Source organism: Alexandromys fortis, unplaced genomic scaffold, assembly GCF_014885135.2.
Source record: "Alexandromys fortis isolate MF-2015 unplaced genomic scaffold, M_Fortis_MF-2015_v1.1 scaffold_618, whole genome shotgun sequence".
Classification (NCBI taxonomy): domain Eukaryota; kingdom Metazoa; phylum Chordata; class Mammalia; order Rodentia; family Cricetidae; genus Alexandromys; species Alexandromys fortis.
This window is the reverse complement of record NW_026068491.1, coordinates 7,340-25,276: the sequence shown is the minus strand read 5'-3', so window position 1 is coordinate 25,276 and position 17,937 is coordinate 7,340. Positions and strand designations below refer to the sequence as shown.

At 38.5% G+C, this 17,937-nt stretch overlaps 1 protein-coding gene across 1 annotated transcript; it reads right to left on the bottom strand.

The window, feature by feature from the left end:
- Positions 1-2,646: 2,646 nt before the first annotated feature.
- On the bottom strand, positions 2,647-12,005 carry LOC126495783 (melanoma-associated antigen B16-like). Its single transcript, XM_050133382.1, has 3 exons — positions 11,928-12,005; positions 6,480-6,556; positions 2,647-4,275 (listed from the first exon to the last, which is right to left on the bottom strand). The coding sequence occupies exon 3, from the start codon at positions 4,212-4,214 to the stop codon at positions 3,033-3,035; it is 1,182 nt and encodes a 393-aa protein (XP_049989339.1). The 5' UTR covers positions 4,215-4,275; positions 6,480-6,556; positions 11,928-12,005; the 3' UTR covers positions 2,647-3,032.
- Between the last annotated feature and the right edge of the window lie 5,932 nt (positions 12,006-17,937).

The following is a 17,937-nucleotide window of genomic DNA, read 5'->3' as shown; positions in this document are numbered from 1 at the left end:
ATAAGATAGCCAGGCGGCCAGAGCCAGGTTGCAGGAACACATCCCATAGCTCCCTTCAACAATACGGTAATTAGAACCTTTGTACTTATTTGCTTAATCATTTTGATAGTCTTTTCTCAGCTTTCACTTATATGAGAAATTTTCACTTTTAAGCACCCAAATAAAGGCATTCACTGATATATATGTTATATATTTGTTAAACAAAAAATCCTATATAATCCTACTGCAAATAATAGTTTTCAAAATCCTGTCTTTTATCATTGATCACACAGACTAATAGATTTCCCATGTATACAATATCTAGCAGTTTATTAGGAAATTATTCTGATTATATACCATATCTGCCCAATGATGTTTATCAGAACTAAAATGTAATACAAAAGCGACCTTTTGCATGGACAGGGTATTGCTCTCAGGGGAGTTCTAAAGTAACTAATGGAGCTCTCTGGCACACAGAAATGAAGCAAAGAAACAAGACAAAAGAAAACTAAAACTAAAAAAACAAGACAAGTTCTTTGTAATACACAAAATAGTTGAATCTAGAAAAAACTTTCAGCCCCTTCAAGTCAGCTCTCTGAAACAAGGTTGCAGAGGACAGAACTAGGGTTTAATGGAGTCCACAGGAAATATGTTAGTGGTGTGTGATAATGCTTTTTTATCTAATTTTAGTACTTCAGATTCAGGGTCCAGTTTATTACAACATGCAATGTGAGGAGCTACAATGAGAAATGAATCAGGATGCAGAAGACTGGATAGCAGTACAGAAATGGATCCAGAAGAATTAGTACCAGAGTTTCAGCCTCAGCCATTTCACATGCCAAGCTTTGAATATTATACTTTTCTTGTGAGAGGAAAACAGCTAAGTTCTGACATGGTTTGAGTTGAAAATGTCACCTACTGTTGTTTTGAGTATTTGTCTCATGACACTCTTTTGAAACTTTCTGAAACCATGCAGAAGTGAGACCTGGTGGGCAGAAGTAGAGCCCATATTTAGGGTACAGTATGGCAATGGTACTGGCATGACGCTCAGCTTTCTGGTCAGCCATAATGTAAACAGTAGCTGCCTTGTGTTCCTGCCACCATGGAGGAACTCCATCAGGCCTTTCTTACTACAGTAGACTAAAATCTTGCTTCTGTCAAACTATTAAAAAATAGCTAATATAAGAGTTATAAGACTACCTATAAGAGGGCATTGTGAAAGCTTCAGTCAGAGTGCTTGGTATACTAGAGGCATTTAGTTAATTGTGGGTATTACAATAATTGTCCTGACCTGTGACTCTATGAGTCTATCTTATGTAAATTTTAAAATAATCACATATCCCACAGAACAATGAAGTTCTCTAAGAAATGGAACTTCACCAGGAACTTTGGAGGCAGAGACAGACAGTTCTCTGTGAGCTCAGGGTCAGCCTAGTCTACAAAGTGAGTTCCAGGAAGTCAGATCCCTCACACAGAGAAACCCTGCCTCCAAGACAAAGAAAAAAGAAACAAAGATACATACTCCCCCTGCGAAATAAAATAAAAGAGGCTTCATATAAAGTGGACCACTACTTAAGTAAACCCCACTAATTTTCCCCTGGGAGATTTATTCTTTAAAATTGGGGACGTGTATTTATTTTTTTTTATTTCCATAATTTTAAGTGATGTAAAACGTCCTCCTATTTGACAAGGACCAATTCCTCAAATTCTTCTAAATCATGAATATTTTCACTGCTTATATCTTCATTAAAAAATTTCAGCATGTTACCCGAGCAGTGGTGGCACATGCCTTTAATTCCAGAACTCGGAAGGCAGAGGCAAGCAGGTCTCTGTGACTTCGAGGTCATCCTGGTCTACAAGAGATAGTTCAAGGACAGAACCCAAAGCTACAGAGAAACACTGTCTCGAAAATCCCCCAAAATTAAGCACATGTTAATATATACAATTCAAATTATACTAAAGATAATCTATTTAAAATATCTCCTAAATGAAGTGCTTTCTTACTTCACTGGCCCTGGGCAACGAATGACAACCCTGTGGCTTCCATGTCTCTTACTATTAACTATCAAAAAATGTCTTTAAGTTTATTTGCAAGTAAAGGGTTAGTTTATGGCACACATTCAACCATACAGAGGTGGGGTCAGAGATGGACACTTTCTACTTTCTCTATATGAAAATTTTGTATATAATAAAATCATAAAGTAACCAGGAAAGAGCTTTGCATTAAATTTTAGGATGTCAGCTTTGAGGTGCACCACATACAGGTTAGTACACTCCAATTCTCTTCACCTCAAAATTCAACTCAAAATTAGCAATTGGAAGAAGTTTATCTTACCACAACCATAATTTTCTCTTTCAGGATATTTATACTTAACAGGACCATAATTATCACGTTATGTGTAAACCCTGTATTTCATTTGTCTTCCATGTATTAGAAGATATACTATCACAATCAATGTATTTATAAGGAAAGGAACTACATGCATACTGTTTAATGTAGCATCCTAGAAAATTAAAATAGTAATTGGAAAATAATAGATGCTCAAATAAAGTTTTGGTAATAAAAGAAACTGTAAATGTGTGGTAATATTTTCTTGAATTTTATTACTCATGGCGACTGTAAAGTAAAGCAACTCCACATATATCATGCAATTGTACTGGGAAATGGAATGTTACAAAGAAAAATTTAGCACAACACTGTTTGAAAGGTCGAAGTTTAGCAATGATTATTATAGTATTCCACATAATTATATAGATACATTGGACTAATTCCCAGTTATTTTTATACTATGACAAAGCTCTTAGTATTACATTTGTGAACTGTATAAAGTAGAGATTTTTGAAGCTCAAACAACAATGCTAATAAGTGAAACAATATTCAAACAGAAAGGTCAAACAGTGCAAGAAAAAACGTCATGATACACAGACAAAATAGAACTATGCAAACAATATTCTTCCTCCTCTCTATATCAAACTAGGACCTACATTTTTTTCCCTCAACTCTAAAAATTCTCTGCAAATTCTATAGCAGTAGTAAGCTATCTCTGATTGTACTACATACGAGGGAAACTGCAGCCCATGGCATTAGAACTTGCACGAGAACGAGAACTTAGGCCAGCACTGTCTAAAATCAAGGCAAGGGCTCTCTCTTCTTCTTCTATCAGAGCCTCTTGATACTGAGACTGGAAGGTAGCTGGGTGTGTCCCATAAACCTTTGCCACACACTCCAACACTTTCATCTTACTAGTTTCAGCTCGAGCCCGGGGCCCCCACACATACTCATACCGCACAGGATCACTATCCTCTACTGGCTGGTACACCAGGTATTGTTCCTTCACAAACTCATTGGTTATCAGCTGCCTAGGGTCACCAAAGATGAAATTATTCACCCCTGCATAGATTCCCATTGGATTCAATGCTTCCCAAATCTCCTCTTCATTGGCACGGTTGCCTTTCAGGAAGACTACCCCTAGGATGATTATCAGGAGACCAGTCTTAGGAAAACTAAACTCATCACTACGCATCCCATCATAGGTGAGACCTAGTTTGATAAAGAGCGCATAGACGTGGTTGACAGGATCTACTTCCTTCACACCTAGGCCAAAAACCAACTCCATGAGTTCAGCAGATCTCATGAAGACGTCATGAAAACTATCTTCATCTTCTTTGACAATGAGTCTCAATATATCAGTCTTGCTCATCATCTCTTTCATCTGATACTTGTACAGCATATAATTCACCAAGAAGTTAATTTTACTATTGACACTCATCACAGGTACATTCATGGTGGCTGGTTGATATGGTGGATTGACTGGAGAGCCCTGTTCTTGGTTGCTAAGATCCCCACCTGAGTTTCTCAAAGACTCAAAGAGACTCTGAAGACCCCCAGAGGTACTAGGTGTCTCATCTGCTGGACCATTTTGGTTGCTAGCCATCAGAGAATGGGAGGAGTGACATGGCTCCTCCACATCCCTAGACACCTGTGGAATCTCTAGGGCCTGGCTCTCCTCACTAGACATAAGCTGAGAGGAGGAACATGGTTCCTCCACATGGCTGGAGACTGTTGCAACCTGGGTCCCCTCACAGGTCTGGCCCTTCAGACTACTAGTCATAAGATGAGAGGAGGTACAAGGCTCCTCCACATCCCTGCCGACTGCTGCAATCTGGCTGTGGGTCTTCTCACAGGTCTGGCCTTGGTCATCTGCACATTCTGGATTCTTCTGAAGTTTAGACATGGTGACTGTGGTGAATAGAAGCAGATGCGCGTGCACACAGGAAGGCAGCAATCAGGAATCACTGTTTAACAGAGAAAGGGAGAATGTAAGGTAATCAGCTAGTAAAATCAATTCCAGTCACAGTGAATGGACTTCCAAAAATCATGTGATAAAGGTTTAAGGCAATAACTGGCAGGGGAAAATAAGAGACACACTGGGTGCTAGCCAACCCAACATGAAAGTTATCAGGGTCCACAGCATATACATGTTTGGCTCTGTAGTTCCCACTCCTTTTCTAAATGAAAAAAAGTGCAAAATCTCCACAAGTATGATCATCATGGAAGCTAATGGGCTTAAGCCACATTCTCTAATATAACAAAACTAACCCCCGGAAAGGTGGGTATGAAGTCCTACTTGTAGCTGAGAAACTACAAGCATGCTACTACAGGCAAATGATAGCTGCTGTTACTGGAGAATCAGTTTTCTTTAAGGGTACAACATCCAGGTATGTTGACCATTATCCCATGGAGGGCCACACACACTCAATACCATATGGCAGCACAAATAGTGCTTAATGGCTTAAAAATAAAAGAGTGCAGAAAGTTGAATATGGAGAGAATGGTGTTGGATCTGGGAGGAACTAAGGAAAGGGGTGAATATGATCAACATTTTATGAAATTTTCAAATAAAAAATAAAGCCTATTCCCTTAAAACTAAAACTATATCTTCTATAAATTTAAGAGTAAAATTGGAAATTCCTCCTTATCTGAAAATTCTCTGGGCCAGTGGCAGAAACTAATTGTCACAGAATTTTTGTGTGGTGTGCTGATCCCCTCACTACTCAGGAGCCTTACTTAGAACGAAATAGGCTCATCTCTTCTCTTGGGAGCTTACGTATATAAGAAGATAACTACTTCCGCTCTCAGACCATAGTACATGATGTGAACTGTTCATTCACTATCTGTATTTGAATTATCTCCAGGAACAGATAGAGTTTCAGGGCAGTTAATTTGTTAACATTTCTATACTTGACTGTATGTATCATTCACTATTCATTCAGGATAAACACACACATCACAAATCTTGAGTCCCCTTCCTTTTCTTGAACTGATATTCCATCAAACTAACTACCTGTATCCCTGTGATTACAAAGGAGCAATTGAAAGGCATTCAATTTATCCATTTTTCCCCTAGAATCTGTCAACTGTGCTGGGACAGAATTCTGTTGACACCACTCGGTTCTTGGGTATACGTTCCTATCTGCCTCACTAATTGTCTTTTCTTTAAACAATGTAAGTATCTTGGATATGACACAATTGGGTTAGAATAAAATATCACCAGTCTTAAATCAGCAGAAACAGGAATTTACCATATATTATATTTTGGCAGTCTTTCCCATGGCCTGCACAGGCACACAGGGAAACTATGTAGGGGTATATTAATCCAGATATTTTGTGATACATGATTCCTTGCAGTTCTCTGTCAAGTCTTTTACTTGGAGAACTGATTGGGCTACACTTTCTACATTTTGATTGCTACTGGTTCAGTTCCCTACCAGAATCAGTTCGTCTCAACTTACACAACTGCGGGGAACAGTATGAGAAATCTGTCTGCTAAAACCCAGCTTACCTCTGTGAAAACAGAAGATACATCTATTGCAGACCTATGCACTTGAAAGGGTAGATCCCTCAGCCTTCTTTGGTAGGATTTGGAATCTTTATGCTACTTTAATGAGACAGCAGTCCACAACAACAAAACTTTCTTCTTCCCAAAACACAAATTAGGAAGGGTTGGGATTCTTATCCATACCAAGGTACCCTAGACTAACAACAGTATTAGAGTATTTTCTCTTCCATCCTACTATGGGTAATACCCTATAGGCATGTTTCAGTCTGGATTGCTAGCAGTGCTCTTAACCTGAGGGTATCATTAAAACAGATATATTTATATTTGATTCAGGAAAATTAAAAGAGTAATGAAACCCCAAGTATCTTTTTCCAAAATTCATGATTTGAAAATCATAGTGGAGCACATGCAGATAGCAAACATAGTAAAATGAATGTTCATCAATATTTATTCAATGTCTACACATCAGTTACTAGCACTGCATAAGACTCCTTGCCCTTAGTAGACTGTTATTTTTTCTTATACTAACTACTCAACTACTGAGAACAAAAGAAAGTAAGAGGGTCATTGATATGTACATTCCTGCATCCAAGTTCTAACATGATATTGGTAGATATTGTGGCCCATGTGTTGCGCCAATTGCTGACTCAGAATACATACCTTAATCCCTGAAAATAACTTCAAACCTTCCCTCTAATTTTCTGTCTTCACTGTTTTAGATCAAAGGACACAGCTCCCTGAAAAAGAAAAGAAACTGATGGCATAAACGTTGTACATTGTGAATACCCCTTCTAGAGCCCTCCTAAGGCTGAACAAGGATTCAGAGAAGAGCACCCTTGTAAGACTTTCTTCTGGAAAACTGAGTCCATGTGGCTTTCTATCCTTCCAAGGGAGATTCATTGAATACTAACATGGACTATGGTTCTTGGTCTAGAATTTATAATCTCACTTCAAAGTATCCTTCCAATTACAAAGCATCCTTTAAAATAAGTGACATGAAATTGTTGTCCTAGTTTGCTTCTCTGGGTGTTTTGATAAAATACTTACCAAAACCAACTTAGGAGGAAGCAGTTTATTTCACCGTGCAGGTTATAGCCTATCACTGAAGGAAGTCAGAGCAAGAACACAAGGCAAGAATCTGGAGGCTGGACCTGAAGCACATTCCATGGAAGAATGCTGCATACTGGCTTTCTTTCCCTGGCCTTTGGGAGGTATGAGTGAGACTCTCTCCACCCCTCAGGCTTATATATTTCATTGCTTAGTCACCAGAGAGTGACATTATTTGAAAGGATTTTAAAGGTTAGGAGGTCTGGCCTCATTGGAGAAAATGTGCCCCTGGGGTGGGCATTGAGACTTCTTAAAAGCTCATTCCAAGCTTACAGTCTATTTCTGCCTATGATTGAGGATGCAGCTCTCAGCTACTCCAATACCTGCCTGCATTCTTCCACACTTTCCACTATGTTGATAATGGATTAACCTTTGAAACTGTAGGGAAGCCCCAATTTAAACACTTTCTCTTATATGAACACCTGTTCCCACTGTCTCTTCACATTAATACAACAGTGACTAAGAAGCTGGTACCTAGGGATAGAGTATTATGACAGGCATGACCATGATACTTGTTGGCAGAATGTGGACTGTGAGATGTTGGATTAGGAGATCAATTGAACACTTTAATGGAGGCTTAATAGACCATACTAGTAGATGCATGGGAAAAGGTGTAAATAGCCAGGTTCAAGAGATTTTAGAGAGGAAGACTGCCTCTCAGCCCTTATATAAGTAGCTTTTATAGAGGAGAGACCATTCCAAAAATCCACAACTGGAGAAGAGGACAGGAACTCAAAACAGGGCCCAAATACAAACAGGGCTCATAGTGTGGTATCCAGTCCCATCTGATATATCTGTAATATAACAACTATAAATAAGCCTCACGGTACTTTGAATAAGAGGAACAGAACAGTTGTAATAAGCAGAGACAAGAAGAACTTTTAAAATTGGCCTATCCACAGATCCAGATCAATGTAATCCTAAACTACAAGATAGGATCCTTTCCCAAAGAAATAAAAAAAGAAACAAGACTTATGCCTATCTGAAGAGTTATTGGTAAAAAATGCCAACTGGAAATGGGAGCCTCAATTTTCTTCAGGGATGTAGGCCCCAAGAGAGCCCAGTAGACAGTCCCACACTCATACACACATGGGTAGCATGATGTTATGGTGCAAGAAGCTGGGAGGACAGAGTTAGAAGGTTAGTCCCTATTGTTGAAGATTCATGCACTTCACAAATAGGAGCCAGAGCTGGAACTAATCTGAATGCCTCTTCTCTGAATGCTGTGGGACAATGGTCTGTACCCTGTCACTTGTATATTAATAAAATGCTGATTTGCCCATAGCCAGACAGGAAGTATAGGTGCAGTGACGAGAGCAGAATTCTGTAAAAAGAAAAAGTCAGTCTGTAGTCATCACGCAGAAAGAGAGGAAACAAGATGAGAATGCCTTGCTGATGTGGGTAACACAGACAAGAATAATGGGTTAATCTAAGATGTAAGAAAGAGTTAACAAGAAGCTTGAGCTAATAGGCCAACCAGGTTATGATTAATGCAGAACTCTGTGTATTTCTTTGGGACTGAATGACTGTGGGACTGGGTGGGACAGAAACCTTTGTCAACACCTAAGGATTAGCTTTCATATTACCAGAAGGCACCATGCAATCTTCCAAAGGGGGGATGCAAACAACAATCCTACACAGCTATGATATCGATGAAAAACAATCAGAATGGCTTGATAACCCTAAGGGGGCAGTAATGGCACACATACCGGTTTTCTAAATGTACTTAAGACCCACCCAACAAGAGGGAAGCCATGTCTGGTACTGGAAACTGAGCTAACTCTCCAGTGACAGTGAAGTCACCAATATTGGAGGAGAACATAAATCACTAGTTTACTAAACTAAAACAATCCCCAACAACATTCTAAACATTTGTCCTTACACACACCAATATGGTAGTCTTTACTCTTAAACATGGATACTTCTGTTTGTAATAGTTGGGACCATGACATAAATTCCAACTAATAAAAATAGAGTTATGGAGACCAGGACCAATGGATACATCTATAAAATACTCCCGTACTTAAGGTTTAGGGAAGATTGTGAACTAAGGGAAGCTGGTGTAGAAGGTCCTTCTGTCTATGTTGCTTTTATTGGTTAATGTATAAAGAAAACTGCTTTGGCGTATAGTGAGGCAAAATATAGCTAGGTCAGGGTTATAGTTATAGTTTACCTAGTTATGATAAAAGATAAGGTAAATAATGTAAGTGTAATTCTTGCTTGATAACTGTTTTTTTTATATGTAATTGTAAAAGTTAAATTCTTCTATTTTATGTAAACAGAAAATGGGAGTTGATGTGGGATTCCCCTCTGTATGCTGTGAATAACATTGGTTAATAAAGAATTTGTCTTAGATCTGAGCTAGGCAGAATAGAGGTAGGTGGGAAAAACTAAACTGAATGCTGGTAGAAAGAAGGCAGAGTCAGAGAGATGCCATGTAGATGAGCCAAAGACAGAGGCTGGAACTTTACTCAGTAAGTCACAGCCTTGTGGTGATACACAGATTAATGGAGATGGGTAACTTTAAGATATGAGTTAGCCAGAAATATGCTTAAGCTATTAATCAAGCACTATTGCAAATAATATAGTTTGAGTGATTATTTAGGGTCTGAGCAGCTGGGAACAAATAAGCAGCCTTCCTATAACAGGAAGCAAATAGGGTGAAGTGCTAGAAGTTCAGGGCATTTTCTGTGAGATTATATCTCCCAATAATGTCAGATACCCATAACTGTTCACCAACACATTTACTGATATTTCACTTGTATTTTAATAAGTAAAGCTCACCTGAAGTTTAGTGATTAAAACAGCTACATTGATCAGCTTTACAGACTAGGCAGTGCTGACACCTACTTTTATTCCCAGTAACTTCACTATTTTGCTATAAAAACTGGGTGGTAGCCATACACACCTTTAATTCCAGCATTAGAGAGGAATGCGAGATGGGAGGAGGGATAGATCTCACAGTCTCATTCTGAGATTCCTGGAAGCAGGGTCATTATTTCTGACTGAGGTAGAGGTAAGAGCTAGTGGCTGGCTGTTTTGCTTTTCTTCAGGTTGAACACCAATACCCATATATGGATTTTTTTTATTAATTGTACAAAAAAAAGTCACAGAATGTTTGGCAACTACATCCACATAAAACTCTAAAGACCTTGGGAAGGGATTCTAGGCACAAAAGAACAAAGCTAAGAACGGATTCTTGGTACAGGATTGTCTCAGGTAGGCTCTGTTTGCAAGAGGCAAGCAGAGGTATGGCTCCTTTAAGAGAGGTCTCCTGACTCAGCATTAGTGGCAAAAATCCTTGCAGCTCTTTTAAGAGACTCTGGATGTCCTAGAATTTGCTCTGTACACCAGGCTGGCCTTGAACTCACAGAACTATGCCCACTTCTGCCTCCCACATGCTGGGATTAAAGGCATACACTATCACAGCCCAGCTTGTAAAAAAGAGTTTAATGATACATATGAAGTTCCCTTGCTATTTAAAGCTATTCTTCTCACCTGAACACAAACAAATAGAAGATTAATCAACAGATGATAGGTTAATGTATGGGATATCCCTATAATGAACTGCTACCAACTCATTAAAGGAAGAATACTGTGGTTGTGCCTATCTGTAATAACAGCATTAAGGAAGATGATTCAGGAGATATAAAGGGTGGAGGGAGATCAGCTTGTGCTATAGAGTGAGGCATAACATCTATAGTTACTGGTAAGCAAAGAGATCCATTTTGCTCAATGCACACTTAAAAGGAGCAAAACTGTGTGTTCCGTGTGTGTGTGTGTGTGTGTGTAAAGGAAGCATCTGGAAGAATGCTCACAGCAGACTAATGGCTGGCTCCTCTTGGCATGTTAGTCATGGGAATGAAGGCAAAGTATGTCAGTAGCCAAGTGAAAAAAAAGGTTGAAACCCTTCTGGAATTTTTGATCCCAATTACACATAAATTAAACATGTATTGAAAGGAAATATATACACACTAATAGTAAGCAAAAAAGGCTCTTTTACCAAATATTTAAGTGGTGTTTATGATCAATCAGCATCTTGCTTCTTTGTGGTGACATGGACCAAGAGGCTCTAGAGTTGTGCCAATAAATTTGGCTCCTGTTAATACCTTGACCATGAAGCTAGAAGCTAGATTGACTCTTAGAAAGCAAAAGAATGGGGTGGAGTCAGCCACCAAAGTCGTAGATTTAATTCTAACCATATTATTTAGCAAATTAAAGATTTGTGGTCAGAAAAAGATAAAGATATACAGTATAGACAAACTCAGACAATAAAACACTTCTAAACATTTTTACTGAATGTTTAAAAATATGCATAGGCTTGGGAGAGAAAAGGAAAAGGATAGAGAATGTCCTAAAAAATTTTTTTTGGGTAGTTGGGCATGGTGGCATGTGCCTTTAATCCCTGAACTTGGGAGATGGAAGCAGGTGGATCTCTGTTGAGTTTGAGGCCAGTTTGGTCTACTGAGGGTTCTGGGACAGCCAAAAATACACAGACAAATCCTGTCTCAAAAGTTAAAAATAAAAATAGTAGAATTAGAATTTTAAAATACCATATAAAGATAAAAATATAGAGAATATGGACACTGTATATTATTGTTTTCTTTGAATTGTTTAACTTCTGAGGATGAACAGCTGGTAAACACATTTGATTATTAATTCTGCTGGATTAATCCAAGCTATATATTTTGAAAATGCCTTGACTTCCAAATTTAAGTCACAGATATGTTACTTTGGAGAGGAGGTTTTACTTTTGTTTTCATAGGAAATGAGAGGCTATTGATTCATTCTGGGTTAAAAAATTGAGGTTTGATCAAGGAAGACCCCCGTAAAAAATCTCCAATGGAAATGGATAGTTCAGATGGTCCAGTGTTTCAGAGCACCTCTGTTGCAGTTTCTTTTGAGTTCTGCATCCAGAACAGCTTCAAGGCTGCTGTCTGAAATGATAAAGCCTCAAAGTATACTCCAGTAAGGACTTGATCATAATCAAATTTTTTTTACCTTAATCCCTGAAAATAACTTCAAATCTTCCCTTTAATTTTCTGTCTTCAGTGTTTTAGATCAAAGGACACAGCTCCCTGAAAAAGAAAAGAATGTGAAGGCATAAAGGATGTACATTGTGGATACCCCTTCTAGAGCCCTCCTAAGGCTAAGCAAGGAGTCAGAGAACAGCACCCTAGTAAGTTTTTCTTCTGGAAAATGGAGTCCATGTGGCTTTCTATCCATCTAGAGAGGTTCATTGAATACTCATATAGACTAGGGTTCTTGGTCTAGAATTTATAATCTCACTTCAAAGTATCCTTCCAATCTCAAAGTATCCTTCCAAATAAGTGCCATGAAATTGTTGTCCTAGTTTGCTTCTCTGGGTGTTTTGATAAAATATTTACCGAAATCAACTTAGGAGGAAGTAGTTTATTTCACCGTGCAGGTTATAGCCTATCACTGAAGGAAGTCAGAGCAAGAACACAAGGCAAGAATCTGGAGGCTGGACCTGAAGCACATTCCATGGAAGAATGCTGCATACTGGCTTTCTTTCCCTGGCGTTTGGGAGAAATGAGTGAGACTGTTCCCTTAGACTAATATATTTAATTGCTTAGTCACCAGAGAGTGACATTATTTGAAAGGATTTTAAAGGTTAGGAGGTCTGGCCTCATTGGAGAAAATGTGCCCCTGGGGTGGGCATTGAGACTTCTTAAAAGCTCATTCCAAGCTTACAGTCTATTTCTGCCTATGATTGAGGATGCAGCTCTCAGCTACTCCAATACCTGCCTGCATACTTCCACACTTTCCACTATGTTGATAATGGATTAACCTTTGAAACTGTAGGGAAGCCCCAATTTAAACACTTTCTCTTATATGAACACCTGTTCCCACTGTCTCTTCACATTAATACAACAGTGACTAAGAAGCTGGTACCTAGGGATAGAGTATTATGACAGGCATGACCATGATACTTGTTGGCAGAATGTGGACTGTGAGATGTTGGATAAGGAGAGCAACTGAATACTTTAAAGGAGGCTTAATAGACCATACTAGTAGATGCATGGGAAACAGACGTGCTTAGAGTAATGCAAATGGCCCTGTTGAAGAGATTTCAGAGAGGAAGAATACTAGTAAGTTCCTTGAAACTACTCTTGAGATATTTTGACAAAGAATGTGGTCAGGTTTCACAATAGTTTAAAAATCTGCCTGTGGCTAAATGGAAGAATTTTTGATTAATGGCTCAGGCAAAAACGATTTTAAGACAGTATACTATGACTTAATCACATGGGTATTATTGATCACTCTTACATAGATATAGAATGGAAAGGAGTAAGCTGGACAAAGAGAAATACAAAATGCATACATTGAGGAGAAAAAGACTACCAGGAAGCATAATGGAACCAAGCTGGAATCAAGGAAACAAAAATTTGAAAGAAAAGCCTCATGCTAAATGAAAAAAATTAAATGGTCTTCTCAGGACAAGATTCCAGTCAGCTAAGCTTCCAGCTTGTAAAAAGGATTTAAAGAAAACCCTCTATAGTGAATGAAGGAAACCATCAACAATGCAAATGTGATCCAAATGAAACTGAAGGCAGCCAAGTTCTAATCCCAGTAAGCAGCAGAATGTGGCCTCTTTAGTCACATGGTTCTAGTTTTAGAGTCAAGGACAGAAGAAAAGGTTGGTGGAAAATTCCTCCTCAGCTAAAGAAAGCAATTGAAGCAAGCCATGTTTCAGAGGTATCCTTGCATTGAGGCCCTGAAAGGCCATTATGTGAAGCTGTAATGTCAAAGGCTGGGCTGTGTTGGAGACCCCAAAATGCTGGAAATGCTAAAGTCATGGGATACCTGACAAAAAAAAGTTTCAGACTGAGAATGGAGCCACCCCAAAAGAGAGAGAGCAATATGTTGAAATCAACAAAACTGAAATGAGCTGGAGACCTGGAGCGTGCTGACATCAGACACAGAGACCCAGAATTTGAGTTTCGTCTTGCTTTGTTTTAGTATTTCCTCACTGTACTGTCTGGCTTTCTGTGTCAATGTGACATAAGCTAAAGTCATCAGAGGAAGAACATGAGCCGAGGAAATGCTTCCTTGACATTCAGCTATAAGGTATTTCCTCATTTAGTCATCAGTGGGGGAGGAACAAGCCTATAGTAGGTAGTGCCATCCTGAGGCTGCTGATCCTGAGTGCTACAAAAAGGTAGGCTGAGCAAGCCATGGAAACATGTAACCAATGTTTCAGAGCTCCACTGTTGCAGATTCTTCTGAATGTTTTGTATAGTGTATTGGTTACATGTTTTAAAGGTAATGGTCATGAAAAAAGCTAAACAAAGAAATTGGATTCAGGGTCATGTTCTGAAAAGAAAAAAAAGGGGATATAGATTGATAGTATAAAATGGTATATTATTGATTCTACTCTGAAAAAAGGGAGGATATAGATATGATAAAAGTGTAGGTTACTGAATCTGATTTAAAAGCAACTATTAGTTTAAAATGTTTTATATTGGACTGGACTTTTGTGTATAGCATACAAATTTTGTATATTGATACAAATTTGAAATTAAGTTTTTTAGAATATTCTGTACATACATTTCCACTCCTGTTCAAAGTATTGTACCTATTCAGCTCATTTAACAATGGAATGCAGATTTCTAGTCCTTAAAAACTATTATTAACAATTGTTTAGAATAATAAGAAATACAGGGTTAGTAATTAGTCATCTTTTATAATCAAACTTGTAGTCACATTAGGTATTTTTTCAAGGTCAAACAGAGATATATATTAGATCATCTTCAAACACTTTATAGATCAACAGAATATAGCATTTAAGATGTTTAATAACATAGGCTCCTTTTATGACAATGAGACATGTCTGCTCCTGGCACCACTAATCTAAATCAGAGAAGATAACAGGCATCAAAGAAACTCCACATGGAGTTTACTTTCTATGTGGCAAAAGTAAGCTGCTGGCAAGAAAATTCCCTTGCTTCAGCTGCTGACAGTATGCTGTCCTAACTGGATAAGCAGGGCACAAAAGAAAGTGATGGTGAAACATTTCCAAGGAGGGACCACCCTTCAGAATATCCTGCTTCACAGAAAAGTCTATTGGATATGCTAGGCCTATAGGCCAAAGACAGATGCCCCAATGTTATGGAGTAACTTTGGGTGACTGTCCTGGAGGCCAGCTATTCTGTCATTTCTCACATTTTTGGGAAGTTCTTTGCTCATACTTCCCGATTACTTGGTTAATATTATTTCCTTCTTGGGTTTATGAAGGAGTTGAAGAGTATATAGTTATAGTTAAAGTTTACTAGATGTAGAAGGCAAGTTATGATAGAAAATAAATTAGGTACAAGATTTTGGACTCACAAGATAAGGAGTAGTTTCTCTAAATTTGTGAAATGCAAATGGACGAGACATTGTTGATGTATTTATTGCCTATATATATTGTATATAGTCATTGTACTTACTGTACACAGTTTTTCTTATATTAGTTATAGCCTTTGTCTTTTTTATTTTAGACAAAAAGGGGAAATGTATTTAAATAAATAAAGCTTGCCTGAAGTTCAGAGATTAAAACAGCCACACTGATCGGTCTTACAGACCAGGCAGTGCTGACACACAGTTTTCATCCCAGTGGCCATGATAGTTTGCCATAAAAACCTAAAAAGCAGGTGGTAGTGGTGAATGCATTTAATCCCAGCACTAGAGAATAACATAAAATAGGAGGAGACAGAACTCAATCTCAGTCTCATTCTGAGATTCCTAGAGGCAGGATTGCCATTTTGAACTGAGGTAGAGATAAGAGCCAGTGGCCGGCTGTTTTGTTTTTTCTGACCTTCAGGTTGAACCCCAATACCTGTCTCTGCGTTTTTAAATAATCATGCAACAAACATGACTGCTCAGACATCAGCTAAATACGGTTGACACTAATAGACAAGCCAATGTGGATTGGAAAAAGTCATGGAGGCCCTAAAATCACATAAAAGAACTAGAGAAAATGAAGAAATGTTGAGAGAAAGAAATCTTCTTCACCAGGGAACAATATATCAATTGGTTATCCAATAGCATCCGTGAAAACATATAAGAGTAACAATGAGTACATTATAAAGACTGAGTAGGTTATATTTTGGAATAGATATGTATATATACATATATACATGCAATAACAATTAACAAAAAAAGAGGCCATGAATTTGAAAAAGAACAAGTTGGGAAAGAAAAAGTAGTGCTGGGATGTGGGATGAACTAATGGGAGGTAGATTTGATCCAAACATCTTTTGTTCATCTATGCATGTTAGATAAATATTAAAAGAAAAAAAACAACATTCAGAAATCCCCCCTCCAGACCTTTTTTCCAAGAAAGCCTGGAAACCCATGCTGGAGTGACAAGTTAGTGGTTAATTAGAATAATTTGTTCCAATACCAATAACAAGTGTTTCACAAACTGCCTGCAACTCTAGCTCCAGTAGATCTGACACCCTTCTTCTGTTTTTTGTTGGTAACTGCAATTACATATCCATACACATGTATATAAATACATATGTAAATATTTGTATATAAAGGTACACATAGTTAAAAATCAAATAAATTCTGTTTTAATTAGAAATAAAGAAGAGGACTAAAGGAGATCGCTCAGTGGTTAAGAGCACTGGCTGTTTTTCTTAGAAGACCCAGATAGCAGCTTTCAACTCTCTATAACTATAGTTCTAGGTGATCTAACACCCTCATACAGATATATCAGGCAAAATACCAATGCACATTTAAATCAATTAATCAATAAATGAAACAATATTCGTTTTTTTTAAAAAAAAAAGAAATCCTAGAATGACATTTGTAGACATTATGTGCACTGAATATCTCAAGCCAGAACATACGGTGGCAACTTCCAGCAAGCCATCCATAAATATCCCCTTGGGACATATAGCTTGACTACTATAAGCTCTAAACCTCATATTCTCCTTAGTTTGCACACATTACTGACTCTATACTCCATTTTTCTATAGTGCATCCTGTTCCCATATTAGCCTCACCATTATGGTATAGAAGCAGATTCCTTAATATTTCCTGAGATTCCCCCTATTCCTTTTTTTTTTTTTTTTTTTTTTTTTTTTTTTTTTGAGACAGGGTTTCTCTGTGAAACAATCCTGACTGTCCTGGAACTCACTTTGTAGACCAGACTGGCCTCAAACTCAGAGCTCCGCCTGCCTCTGCCTTCTGAATACCATGCATCAGCCTGGCCTACAAAGCGAGTTCCAGGATATTCAGGACGGTTTCACAAAGAAACTCTGTCGTGAACTCAGAGAGATCTGCCTGCCTAAGCCTTCCAAGTGCCGAGTGCTAGGAATAAAGGCACCCCAAACTATAATGCTGTCTCTTTGAGACAAGCCACGCCCACTCCCTATAATCTTCCTCCCTCGAAATCTTGGCTGTCTTTCTCTGTCACCTTCTCTTTCCACTCTCACCTCCATTATCCCCTTTTTAATTGTCCTCCATAACCAAACTAATAAATATCCAATTTTATTCTGCATGATGTGCCTATGTGCCTCCCACCTGCCACTTGCTGGGCTCGCCAAAGACCAGCCTGCTACCACATGGCTGGGGACCAGCTACCGTGGTTTGTGAACATGCTGCCACTGGAACCCCGCAGCAAGCTGCTGGGGACTGGCTGCAAATCCATAACTTTGGTGCCATGTGACTCTGATAGGCCCTCCTCTGCAGAGATTGGGATCCTGAACCAGGATCTTTTTTTTTCCTATTCCTCCCACCGGCTTCCAGGCTTTGATAAGTGAGTCTTCCCCCGTTCTGCTATGGTTGCTTCCCTTAACTAAAATTGTGTTTGGATTAACCCAGGGTTAGTCAGCCAGCTCTAGCACTGGAAACTCTGTGCGGTGCATTCGACTGGGGACCCAGGGCCCCAGATTCTTTTTTTTTTTTCGATTTCTTCTCTTTTCTTGTTTTCATTGCCGTAAAAGTCCACTCAGAGTGGTCTCTTGTTTATCTAGACCTTGACCAGATCCAGCCAGGC